The 13824-nt window shown below is 41.2% G+C and overlaps 1 protein-coding gene across 4 annotated transcripts in view; it reads right to left on the minus strand.

Moving 5' to 3' along the window:
- SMYD3 (SET and MYND domain containing 3) overlaps positions 1–13824 on the minus strand; it is a 420179-nt gene that overhangs the window by 182473 nt on the left and 223882 nt on the right. The window contains exon 1 of one of the 4 annotated variants that reach the window (XM_056344177.1): positions 3360–3460. The exons of the other annotated variants lie outside the window; for them this stretch is intronic. Coding sequence (XP_056200152.1) covers positions 3360–3383 — 24 coding nt within the window. The 5' untranslated portion in view covers positions 3384–3460. Of the gene's footprint in view, positions 1–3359; positions 3461–13824 lie in introns of those variants that run through there. 4 annotated transcript variants of the gene reach the window in all.

Here is a 13824-nt window from a genome sequence, read left to right on the forward strand (position 1 = left end):
ATGGCCGATCTGCTCCTCTGTTGCAACTGCCCTCTTCCAAGCAAAACCTGGGACTAGGTGCCTGCTGGAGGTCCTTCAAAACAGCATTTCTACCATTCCTTAAAATAGTAGAGTTCAAAACTATCCCTCCATTCATTCTTAATCTACCTTTTTACTAATCAGGTATTGTAAACATTGCATTTTTTGCTTTATTTCTACTAGATATTTCAATACAACAGAACCCAATGCTTCAGTACTTCTTCAAGCAGAAGCTGTTCTTGAACACAATCATGTGTGCATCTGCCTAAGTGGAAAATCATTTACCAGACCTATGATACAATGTTTTATAATTTCATAATTAAGTGGTGTTTCTATCCTGCACAAAGATTTTGATTTTCTAGAATTCACTGGCATCACAAACTAGACATTAAGCACAACTGGGTGAAATCTGCAAGAGCACTGAAAATGCTATTGCCAGGCAGCAGCATCTGCTAAAATAATGTCACAATTATTGCAACCTGTACTTGCTCAGAATGCACTGATGAATTTGCACCGAACTGTTACACACAAGAAAAAGCGGGCATATCATCTGGGAAATACAGGACACTAAACACTTCTCTGATCAATGAAATTCATTTTTTCTCATCGCTGACAAAGTTTCTTTCTTAAAAGGTAGCTTCTTCCTTAAATCTCTGACTAGGTAATGATGTGTGTCGGTACTCCAGAGTGACACAAATGGCAGCCTTCATCTCTAAACTAGAATACGTGTCAGTAACGGATCCTTTTCGTACAGGCTTTGCAAGGATGAAACTGAGCAGCCTGGGAAAAAGCAGGAGCAAGCCTGCCACTGAGTAACCTTAAGACTGAACAACTTACTGAAACCCTCACTGACTCGGAGTTTGGGGAAGGAGTGCCCACCCCAGCCCCGCTGAGCCATGCCAGCTGCCAGCCTTGTCCTTTCCTCCCTGCACACCCCCTCAGGCATTCCCCTGGAGGCGGGGGTCCCGCTGCCTGTTAGCCTGCTTGTGTTAACAGCCTGGGATGGCTTGCAAATAAGTGTAACCTATGGTTTAAAGATGCAGCTTTGGAACCTGGGACATCAGGTGGGCCATTGGGGTTCTTCCAGAGGGCCACCCAAGGTGGCCAGTGAGCCTGCTGTCGGGCACTGCAGTTAGGCAAAGGGAGGAGATCCTTATTCAATTTATCCAGAAAAAAAAGTTTCTATCCTTTCAGTGGGTCAGCAAAACATCCTAACTTTGAAGTGAGCTATAACAAACCAAGACATCAACCAGCACTTGTTTAGGAATCGTTGCAGTACAGGAAATGAAGAAAAGCAACACCAGCAACAAAAAGTTCCCCCAGAGAGCGAAGCTGGAAGGCTGAGCGTGTCCTGGATTCTTCCCAAGAGGCAGGCACACTCCGTGCTCCTGTAACTACGTAAAGGTGCTTGCTTGCAAATTCAGCAGGTGTGCTGCCATCAATCAACTGGTTTGAATTAAAAATCTGTGATGCAAATGCTTTGCTCTGATCCTCACTTAGTGAAAGGAAAAAGTGTCTTACAGCAGCAAAGATCTCTCTGCAGCAGATCACAGGTATGCGTCTTATGCAATGCACACATATTTGTCCTTCACTCACTTTCCATACTTCTTTGCCATTTTGAACTCTTCGTACTTGATCTAACCCAAACAAACATTAGTAGGCACAAAACCAGTCCTGCCTTGAGATCAAAATAAACATCTGACTTCACATGCAACAGATATCGTAACCCCTTTTTTTTTCTTTTTTTGTAGAATTTAAGCATAACGGTTAATTCAAATTAAATTGGTCCTGTCTAGCTAAAATTATTAATGGAAAACTATTCCAAAATGGTTTAACATTTGACTATCTTAAATAGCATATGAATATACTTGAAGTATTGCTGAGTTAGCCTTTTCTTGGAGACAGCAAGGAGCAATGAAAGGAAATGTTCTTTTGATGGCAGAGAAGTATCAAGGTGTTTCATTTTTAAATGTGTTACGACAGAAGCTGACTGAGTTCTGCAGGTCATTTTCCAAGTTCAGCCCAAATACACTCCCTGTGGTAAAAATAAGAGTTTCTGAAAAAAAGAATTAAAACCCACGAACTGATGACTCACTGGGTTTAAAAGCTTTGGGAACAATAAAGGCAGATAACAATGTGAATGAAGGAAAAACAAAACAGGAGGAAAGAAGCTTTTTGCTCTTTAGCCCCTTGGAAGACTTCTCTTTGAAATCATTGAGCCTCACAGCAATGATCCCATTTGATAGCTGTCTTTTAAAACCGATTTGTTTACAGTATTAATAAAAAGGGCTCTATATAACTAATTGAGCACGTCAAAAGACAAGGCTTCAGGGGCATCAGGTGCTCGGCATGAATCACACTGCCCAGAAAAGCCGTCAGTAATTTCTAAGGCTGCAACGCCTGTGTTCAGATGCATCGTGGAGAAAATGCTGGCTCCTGCTACTTGCTACTTCTCATCTTCTGGATAAGAAATTTAAAATATTCCGGGGCAAAACGTTGCCAGTGCAGAGCAGAGGCAAATGGGGGGCTCGCCTCCGCACCATCCCGGAGAGCCCCTGTGGCCCAGGCAAGGGGCAGAAACACATGAAGGCATCAGTTTCCCAAAATATCCATGTCTTTGCTCATCAATCCAGTGGAAGATTTGTTGGGAGTGCAGAGGGAGCAGATTAGAGCTAGGCTTGATGGACTTCCGAGCCCATGCAGATGCACGCGTAACTCATCCTGCAGGAACAGAGTCGTTTCTACCAAACAAGTAGAGAGGTGAGACGGGAATCCTATAAATGCCACCCTAAACTGTCAGCTCAGAAACAGAGAATGGAAACAGATGCATGAAACATGTCTATCCTAAAGATGCAGCCCCGAACAGCAGCTTGTGAAGAACGTGATACCTACCATTATCATGTGCCATGCTATAAACCTGCTGTGCGTGTTACTGCAGCAGTTTCCCTCGCTGTCTTATGGTCGCCACAGGAATCAAAATTGATTTGGAGGGTTATGGGGGAATGCTGAGGCTCGTACAAAGAAGCAAGCCACAGCGTTACCGTAAATGCCGACAATACATAAACACAATTACATTTTGGAACTTTACTGAATTAGGAGTGTTACCTGACCAGAGAAAGCTGATTAAAGGCAACGAAGATAGAAAGGCGGATTAGATGTGATTAGTTCACTGAAAAAGAAGCAACACCTCCAAATCTAAGGCTGAATCATCATTAAAATTAGAAAAATATTTGCTATGTAAGTTTCAATCACTATATACAAATTCAGTGTAGCTCACTTAGAATTTAACACTCATCTTTGGGAAAAGACCATAGATTATTAGGTACAGAAAAATACCTTACAGTGTGTGACACAGGACTTTGCATTTCTTGTCTCCACCACACATATTCTGTATATTTAATAATGAAGTCATAATCTGGCTTGTCATGGGGTTCATTTCATACAGGCACTATATTTCTGAAAGAATGAGAAAATGTCTTTGCACTTCTAAGATGGTCCTTAGACAAAAAAAAAAAAACCAAACAACTTTTTAAAAAAGTAATAAAAAAAAGAAAATAATTTTCTAAAACAAGTGTTTAAAAATCAATTGCCTTCAAATCTTTCCTTTGCAAAAGAAACATGTATAATGGAGAAAGTTAACATGGGGAATAGTTTTAAAATAATCTGACACTGGAGTTATCTGAAGTATGTAATATTTCAGCCTCATGGTAAAATCTGAAGCACTACGGCAAAGTACAGTATCTTGAGGGGATAATTTTACATAGAAAGCAAACAACAACATACAGACATTTTACAGGGAACCTAGGGTACTTCAAGGAGATCAGATGAACGGATCAGGCTCAGCCAGCAGGATTGCCAGGAAAGATCCAGAACCAGCATCGCCCAAGCTCCAGGTCGGAGCTGGGTTCCCGAGCTGAGTTATGGACATTTATGCATATTTGGAAATTCAGGCAAATTTACTGTTCAAGTATGCTGAATTCATGTCTCTGAAAACCCAAGACTTTTTTTTTTTTTTAACCACAGAATGAGTTTGGGCAAGGAAAGCTCCAAATTCCCCCAGAATTAATTATTAAATTCAATTACATTACAGAGTATACTGGCGGCTGTAGGTTTCAGAATTAAAAAGTAACAATTATAAATTAAATCATTCAGAAAAGTTAGTATATGAGACTTGCAGGCCCTGATCCCACAAACACGGTATCAAATATAACTGCTGGAAATAACGTTAGAAAAGCCTGAGAGATTATTTATTTTGTTAAATAAAACAGTTGGTAGAAATAAATGGGGAGCTCCAGCTTCTTCTTGATGTAGACTCACAAATAATATCTCCATACTCTGATGGGAAGACCAGTCAGTGCCATTTTACCTAGGCCAGAATAGCAGCTTCAGTAGGATTAGGAAAAAAAAAAAAAAAAAAAGAAGCCTTTTCATTTTCAAAAGCAGAATAGATACAATCATACCTTTCCATTTTCTCAAAAGTTCCATATTTTTTCTTAATGCTTTACTAAAGATTCTCTTTCACCACCCAACACGATTTTTGACTAAGAAGTATATTTTTGGCCAACATACACACCTGAGACATTATTTTAAATACATTTCTGTAAAAAACATCATGGGAGGTGTTATACAAAAAGAAAATAAGTCCACTTTAAATCCAATGAAACGACAACTTTCCAGGCTTGCAAAATTTCACAAAATCTGCTCCTTGTTTTTTAACCAGCCTAAAGAACACCGTTTATAAGGATCCTTCTAAGTGACAGTCAAATTAACAGAAGCTGCCCCTAGACCAAAAATTAACAGGATCACACAAACCCTCACTTTCTGTTCCCACTGGGTTTCTCTGGCCAGACAGCACCCTTACCAGCTGCAGGTCGCTGTGCCACAGCTATGGTTGTGTTTGCACTGAACCACGCGGAGACCCCATCGGCGACGCTTTAACGGGACCCAGCTCTGCAAGGTGGGCACTGGGGTTTTTTCAGACCTCTTGTTTGAAAATAAAAATTATCTTCACCTCTCTATATTCTTGATGATTAGCTGTTGTATACATATCACAAGAAGAATTGTGAATATTCATTCACGATTTAAAGAGTCATTCAGACCGTGGTTCTTATATATATATACAGATATATTTATATCATATCTATATATGAGATATCTATATATGAGATATATATTTAAATGATATATATATATCATATAAAAAGTCAGATATATGTATACATACATATTGGAACATCTATGCGCATTTCTATATACGTACACATATAACCCTGGGTATGTGGCAATTGTCTGCATACATACACAGTGGATATGCATCGCACATGTGAAACTGCGAATGCACATATTGTTTCTTAATACTCATCCTTCCATTAACTTAAATAGAAATTAATACTAAGTACTTGAAATATTAGATACATACACTGACAGTCTCTAGGATTAACCCCAAATTTAAACAGAAGGTAATAGTCACAACTCTCACCAGCAGTAGCCTCTTTCTGTCATTTTTAACATCCAAAGTGTAAGAAAAAAAATTAATCCGAGCATGGTTTTCTTTCTGTATTCTACAGACAGTCCTCTCAGCACATTGAGTCTGGGCTTCACATCGATTTTCTTTTTTCCTGATGTATACAGTGAAATTGAAGTCCTATGCATTTCTGCTAAATAAGGTTCTACCTTAGCTAATAGCAAGCTATGACAATGCTCTGCAAAGACCTGGGGAAAGGGAAGCAGTCTTTTAAAAAAATTCACCACCAGCAGCTGTAAATTTGTAACTGTCAATAAAATTGCTGAGGTTTTTATATGCACATTAACAGCATGCTTCAGTGTAAAATGGGATTCTTAATTCTTTTCACAGAGCATTAAATCATATTTAAGAATAATAAAAAAAAAAAAAAGATCCTTGATCAGCTACTGACAGGTCCCCTCCCTATCCAAACTGCTCTGCTTCCTGTGTTTGTACTTTGTAGACTTCAACAACAAGCTAATGGCAAAAGATTCTTCACAAAGTAAAATATAAAATAGGGTGTGACTACACAACATATGTTGTTCTTCATTTACAGCAAGCACGACTCCAGGAGACTAACGTGTTTTCGTGTAACGCCAGTGAGATGTATTTCAAAAAGGAAGGTGAGTCACAAGTAGAAGACAGGATGGGGCTTCAGATTTCTTCAGCTGCATGGGAAAATGTCTTTCATTTACTGCATGCTTCATGAAAGGCCACCGGCCACCCCAGGAGGATGCAGTGATGAACTTGCGAAGCGGTTCCCAACCTTCTGTGAGGACCCACTCAGGAACCCAGCTCTTGGAGCTTGGGCGATGCTGGTTCTGGACTCTGCCCTGGCAATCCTGCCGGCTGACCCTGATCTGTTCATCTGATCTCCCTGAAGTACCCCAGGTTCCCTGTAAAATGTCTGTATGTTGTTGTTTGCTTTCTATGTAAAATTATCCCCTCAAGATGCTGCAGTTTGCCATAGTGCTTCAGAGTCAAGAACGCTTCTCAGTTCCCAAACCCCAGTGGGCACCCAGGGCACCTTCTTACCCTTGCTGGCATTTCATCCCATCCCTCAGAAGCAACATGGAATGGCATAGGCAAAATCTGAATTTATCTCATTCCCTGAGAGATTAATAATACCAAGCAACGATCGGAGCATCTCCAACAGCTTGTCTGCCTACCGCTAAACTTCACTGTCGTGCAAACTCGCTAGGGCAGCACAGGAGCTGTGAGTACCTAACCCACGACCGTTGCTAAAAAAAAATATTGTTACAGCCAAAAAACTCTTATCGTTAGGGCAATATATTACGTGCATCGATTTTATATTTTTAATAAAATATTTCTACATAACCATGGGACTTCCCTTCGGTTGGAGTTTGACTGTGACCTGCAGTTGCTGTATCAGAAGGCTACAAGAGGCAAGCCCAAGATGATTTTGTGGCAGCAGCATGTAAATTCAGCGGCCTGACAGTGTTCCAGCCTAAAGACTTCATCTAATTTGGCATCTAGATATATCGTAATATCAAATAAGCGTCCCCAAACAGCTCCAGCAGTGGCACTTCCACCTCCACATGAGCACAGGGTCATCGGCGCACCCACTACCAGATGAAACACAGGGACAGACGATGCACTGACAGATGAGGATCAGCCTGGTGCCCCACCGGCTGTTGTGCGCATGTATGGTGCCCACATACATCAGCCCCACACCGGCAGATGCTCCAGCAGCAGCACCCCCCACCGGGGACATTGTCCCCTGCGCTGCCCGAGGGGAAGGCTGGGTGAGGGAGCGTGGGCCAGCCTGGCCAAAGGGCTCGCTGGCACCCTGTCCTTCGGCCACTGCCTTGCATGTGTGTCAGACCACTGCCCTACACCCGTCCCTCCGCTCCAGGGGCTCACAGCAGCATTTGCACCATACCAAGGCGGGGTCTGGAACGCAATGCCCGGCCACTTGGCTTGCACCACCCTGCTCAGCACAGCGGCACAGCAGCCGGAGATGAAGCAGCATGCGTTCAGCTTCCCAGCCTTCTCCAGAGAAAATGAAGCTTGAATGACCCATTATCATTGAACTGGTTTTTAATGAAATGCTAGTACTGTACACCACTACACAAAGAACATATGTGGCTGCAAGTGATTAATTACACTCTCAAAGAACCTAATAAGAGACTCTCATATTTAAAATACTTTATGGCGACTATTAATTTTTTCTCTCTAATTATCAGAGCAGCAATGGAGTAATGTGCCCTTCACCTCAAATTTGCTTATTTTTCTTTTTCCTTCCCTCCATCCTATAACTTTGTTAATGTTAATTGTTGGTCCTGTGCCACAACCAATCTTATTTGTCTTTTTGATTTATAAAAAATAAAGTACATGAAGGCTGAAACCAAACCAAGAAACTTCAATTTAATCAGAAATAAATTTTTAATCTTATATTTTTCAGAAATGGCTGCCTTAGTAAATTAACACCATTTTAATTTCACCATATTTCCAAAGAGAATGAATTTTATTGTTAGTGACTATCTCAGGGCCCCCTCTTCAGATGCTGAAAATGCTAAGCAGAAATACATCACCTTTGAAAAGCGCTGCCCATCTACCATTGAGCACTGAAAATCAGTGGTAGCATACATACACAAGAGTCCCGAAAATTCAGACTTAGGTGTACTAACTTCAGGAAGCTACATTCTGATACCATCCAAAATAGAAATACAATTTTTCACCCTGATGACCTGTTTGACATAGGCAGCCCTGTGTTTTAAATGGGACTCTACACAGAAATCAACAGGCTTGGTATTTGAGAAATGGCTTTGCTTTTCTGTGCTGGACCATGAGCAAGTCTGAAACCAGAGTTATCGACCTTCTGTGGTAGCCTGACCCCAAAACCACTGGCCAGCACCAGAATTTCAGTACCAGCTCCTAACTGCTGAGGGAATATTGTTCACACCGATGTAAAGTTATACATTGATCAAATGTAACAAAACCCAATTTCATTTTTCACTGATTTTAATGCACTTGCAAAAGACTTCAAGGAGAACCGCATCCTACCGTGGCTGTACAACAAACAGTTAATGTGTGAAGAAATGAAGGTGGCACCCATACACTGAGCTGACCTTTCTGAATACTCCTTTATCAATCTGTCTTAATGTTATTTTCCACAGCCAAACCATTCCCAGATCTTTATTTTATACAGGTGAAAACTGACCAAAGCAGGAATAGAAAAAAGAAACTTTGAGAATACCAATCCATATGCCCCTAAATGCATTTATACCATTCCCAAATGAGAGAATCACAACCACACTCCATGAGTACATATGATTAATATCAATATTATAAAATGCAACCAATTTCAGGGAACAGCAATTATTTCAGGCATCCTTAAAATTATTTTCAATTTTAAAGCAGGTCCATGGACACCTGCTTTTAGCTGCTGAAACAGAGTCATGACACCTGGCTTAGCAGACGGCTGTGTATGCATTGCAGAGCTATAGGCACCAGCTTGTCCTGTTAATTCACACGTGAGGGTGCTGCTGGTAGGAAGAGGACAGTCTGCCCAAAAACAATTATTTTGTCTTTTACCACTCCTGTTGCTGGCAGCAGCAGCCAAAGCACTTAAAATGCCATCTATTTGCTGCCGTCTAAAACTATGTCAGGATAAAACCAGATAAGCCCGGACACCTATGGTAAATACGCTTGCCTTTGCAAGCCTGATGGGAGGATCCAAGCCTCATTTTTGGGGAAAATGAACATGATGAGTTCTGCTGTTTCGGCCCTTGAAACATGATTCACACTTGAAATAGTGTGTCCTCAAGAATGAGGAGTGTAATGATGCTTTATTGCTTGAGAAAGCCACATGCCCCCAGAGAATTTGTGTCATCATACACCGCGAGTAAGGCTGGTGGAGCCAGCTTTAGGCTCTAATAAAAGAGCTGGAAAAGAAGAGATGAAAAAACACCGTGACAAAAGATGCTTTTGTTACATGTTGAGATGAATCTGAACCAAAATATGTTCACAGTTATAATTTCTTCTAGAAATGGAAAACCTGCCAGTAGGAATAGCATGATTTTACCTTCCAGTGCCACTATAATTTTTGTTCCTATCAAAGGAAGCTGAAAAAATTGCCAAGTTATTTCATTAGGAAATGCAGCTAATTTACAGGCACAGTAATTTTCCCCCCACAAAATTGTATAATGAGCTTTAAACTCACTAAATAAAGGCTCTCTTCTCCGAGTGATTATGCTTAATTTCCACAGGAATTAATGGTGACTGGACCTCCTTTCAGAATAGCTTTAAAAGAGCTGCACTACAAAACCAGTGTCAACAGCTTTGAAAAAAATCCTAACAGTTGATGGAGTAAAGAATACTTATCTTTATAACAGTGCATACACATAGGTGTCTTCCTAAATATCTTTTACAGGATAAGAGCATAACCATTAAATCGGGTATCAGAATCCAGCAAAACTATAATGCCGGTTTTAGATGCAATTACTTGCTCAGGCATTATGCTGATAAAATGTATAGAAAAGCCTATATAAACAGATGGACTGAAATGCCAGAAGTACTTTCATCTTTAATAATTACTCTCGCTGTATTCAAGCCTAACTATTTATCTGTTTATTAGGTCTATTTTTATCGTTGTTTTTTTACTGGTTAGCTTCTCTAACGAATGGGAAGTTTGGTTTATAGACAAGCCTTGCCAAATGTAGCCTGATTTTCACATTGTTAAATAGTACCTAGAAAACCCTAGCACCTCCAAAATTCAGGTAATTTTGGACATTTAGACAGGATGTAGAAATTAGAAGCCATTCCAATTAGTAGCTTGTTTATGGTCTCCCTAAGGTAGCAAATGTGGCACATAAACTGTGTTTTCCCCTAGCAAGTTATGAAAAAAAAACAAACCCACGCTTATTCCAGTTATCAAAAGCAGTTGACCCTGAGGTTGTGGAAGCCAGATAAATGCACTTGGAAGTTTTAGTTCAAAAAAAACTCCCCTTCTTCCTCTGTAGTGTAGGGAGTCTTAGTTATCTTTTCAATATACCATGGAAGGAAGATTTATAAAATTCCAGGTCTGGAAAGGGCCATTAATCATGTAGCCCATCCTACTTTATCATAGTATTTTGTAAGAAGTCTACAGATAACACAGAATCAGTGACATCTGTGAAAGTGTTAACAAAATCTAAGCTGAAACATTATGAGTGAGCAATACAGACCAAGGCCTTGCTATCACAGCAGCTTGATTAACTTACAGGAAATAAAAATAAAATAATTATTTTAAAAAAGTAGTAAAAATGAATCATTAGTATATAATCCTTGGGAACAAAGCACATTCTTTGTAATTGTGGTACCAGTATTTCCTCCGATCAAAATAGGGATGAAGCAGCATCTTTAAGACATCGTTACCATCTACTGGACATGAGGGAGAATGCAGCTCAGAAATGAGCGATGAAATGGGCACCCAGGCAGCAAAAAGAGCTGCCAGGTTTATCAGGAAATCCGATAATGCCTTCTTCCCTACATCCTTGCTTCACCTTCACCCTCCACACACCCATCCTAACACCCCCTGACCTCCCTCTGATGTTTCAAAGGTGACCGGTCCAAAGGGGTGATGTGGATGATGTGGATGGGGTGAGGTGGATGTGGATGGGGTACCGCATGCCCAGCCCAGCAGCGTGCCCCAGCAGAGCCCGAAGCTGCCAGCAACACGGTGCTTCCAGCAGCTCTGATAGAAGAAAGCCCTTGGATCGTGTGCCTGATGCAGTTACAACGGCTTTCTGGAGATGCTTTATCACCTCTCCCCCTGCCTGGTTGTCATTTGCACATTTTGGAACCAAATTTAATGCTTAGGGAAGATGCAGTAGAGCGACAAGAGCAAAGAATTTGACAGTGACAACGGTTTTCTCTGATAGAGAAGCCTCTACTTCATCTTACAGAAATCCGTCCATACGTGGGTGGAAACATCTGCTTCTGAAAGTACCTGAACATCCGTATGCCGTATGCATGTGATTAGATCCAATGGATTCAAAAGGAGCATAAGCCTCTTGAATACAAATGTAATAAAGCACCTGCGAAAATGCTTTTTAAATCAGAACCAGTGTTTACTGAACTGACACACACCATTTAAAATAAATTAGATAATAAGACCTATCAAAGAACATAAAATGAATTTACTAATACCTACAAAATTATGTGGGGCAACTTACTGACAAAATTGCCACTCCACAAAATTTGGACATCGCGGTAGCTAGTCAAACTAGACAGATTACACACAAATTTTGCATGTCTGCACATAACTATCAGTAGTAACTGGATAACACTGACCACCTCTGGGAGAAGGAGGAGGAGGAGGAGTCGTCCACCCCCAGTCTTCCTCCTCCCGGTCCCAAATCTGATACCAACCGCACAGGCTGAGGCCACCAGGGTGCTGGAAGGTCCCAGAGGCTGGGTGAGCACCCCCAAGCAGAGCCCATGCTACGCCACAGAGCCAGAAACTGGTGTTTGCTGGTGCACAGATACCGTGCACACTGATCTGAAACTTTAGGGTTATCTGGGAACTGCTGCTCAATCTGTTTGGATCTGCTGAGTGGCTTCCAACAAGTAATTGTACCCTTCTGCCATCTCCTTTCCCCGTGCACAGAAATGGGGTAAAAACAGCAACTCCCTTTGCGTAGCAGTTTGAGACTGTTATTTATAACAGGAAATTATTACTGCTGCAATTAAATCCTTATGAACATCATCACATATGTGAATAATAATGGCCCTGGCGCATTTTTTTAACCCATCTTCAGTATTATTGATCGAAAAAAAAGCTTTGTTGGAATTTTTTATGGACTCTGAATGTTTTTTACAGTGCACTCATCTCCTCTGCTTCTTTACTGTTGTCTTTTCCAGTCAGTTTTTCTCTCTCGGTCACCAGCAGCCTCCCTTACCACTGCCACTCTGGCTTATCCTTGTCACACTAGTGACTTCACAACATCTTCCCTCAGCCTTCGGTAAGACGGAACTTCATCCAGCAGTTTCATGAGCTGAATTATTACGTTGTTAATCAGACATGCTCAGCTGGTACAAAGGAAGGTGCCAATGCCTTGCCCAGTGCCTGGAACCCGGTAAACATCAAAACCCACAGAAACCTCATGTCATTCCCCAAAGTATTCAGAAGACTAAGACACAGCAGCAATGACCCAACACAACCAGCTGCTCTGATTTTTCTGGAGATTAATGACCACCTGTAAGGAAAGGGGGGACAAAGGTGTACTTGTCAGTCATTGACCCCAAAGGGTCGGTTTTACTTTGGACCTATTCTTCAGGGTACTTGGAAAAGGCGCAGCGCATCAGAACATGGCTCACCAGCATTCAATATGTGGCATTAACCCTGTGGCCGAAGGAAGAGGTTCACACATCTCTAACGTTAAAGCCAGGATGCTGACTCTTTAGATACAATCAAGACTTGGCTTTTTCAAAGGAAGAAATGCTGAATAATGCATGAATGCATTTTAGAAATGGGCAGAAGCACCCACTTCATAATTCTCAGCTTTGCCACTCCTCACATACCAACACTCATCTTCCCAATCTGCAGAAGGACACACATTTCTGTGGTATTTTACCAGTACTAAGCACTATGAAAAGAGTAAGATTTTATGCAGGAACTGTGTTAGTATAAATCATAGAAGTGGACACAGTATGTTTGTCCAGACTGGAGATGTTTTAACTCCACGAGGCAGTAAGCACCCAAATTGCATAGGGTAGCACTGACCAGGTACATGTCAGCAGGTACTACACGCAAACAGGAACTGGTCTGTAAAGCAAAATTTTGTGCTGAGGATCTCTCACCCCTGCTGTAGCTATTCCAGATTTTTCTGTGTCTTTCTTTAAACTTCAGACTAGCTCTGCTTTGGTGCCTTGTCCCGAAACTCGCTTGCACCTGGAATGCATTCAAGACTCCCTGAGCACATCCTCCAGTTCAGTTTCATTAAAAAAGCATCAAGTTCATGCACTCCAGGACTGCTGCTCAACCAAAATGAACCGAAGGGGACTGATTGGGAAATTCATTTCAGAAGAGCACTCCTCATCTGAATTAATACATGAATGTAGATGCACTTGTTGAAACACTCATTTTTGTGGTCCATTAAGTTTCGACAAATGAGCATATCTCAGTAATAACCACATGGAAGCTTATCACAGGAATAGGATTTGTATTTCTGTTGTAGCTACAAAAGACAGCAACTGAAACCCCCAGGACTAAGCATATATATGCTAATTTGTTTCCTTCCACAAAAAGCTGAAAGATTTTCAGCCTTAGTTTGATCACAGCTTACCATCTCAGCAGC

Source organism: Falco biarmicus, chromosome 6, assembly GCF_023638135.1.
Source record: "Falco biarmicus isolate bFalBia1 chromosome 6, bFalBia1.pri, whole genome shotgun sequence".
Classification (NCBI taxonomy): domain Eukaryota; kingdom Metazoa; phylum Chordata; class Aves; order Falconiformes; family Falconidae; genus Falco; species Falco biarmicus.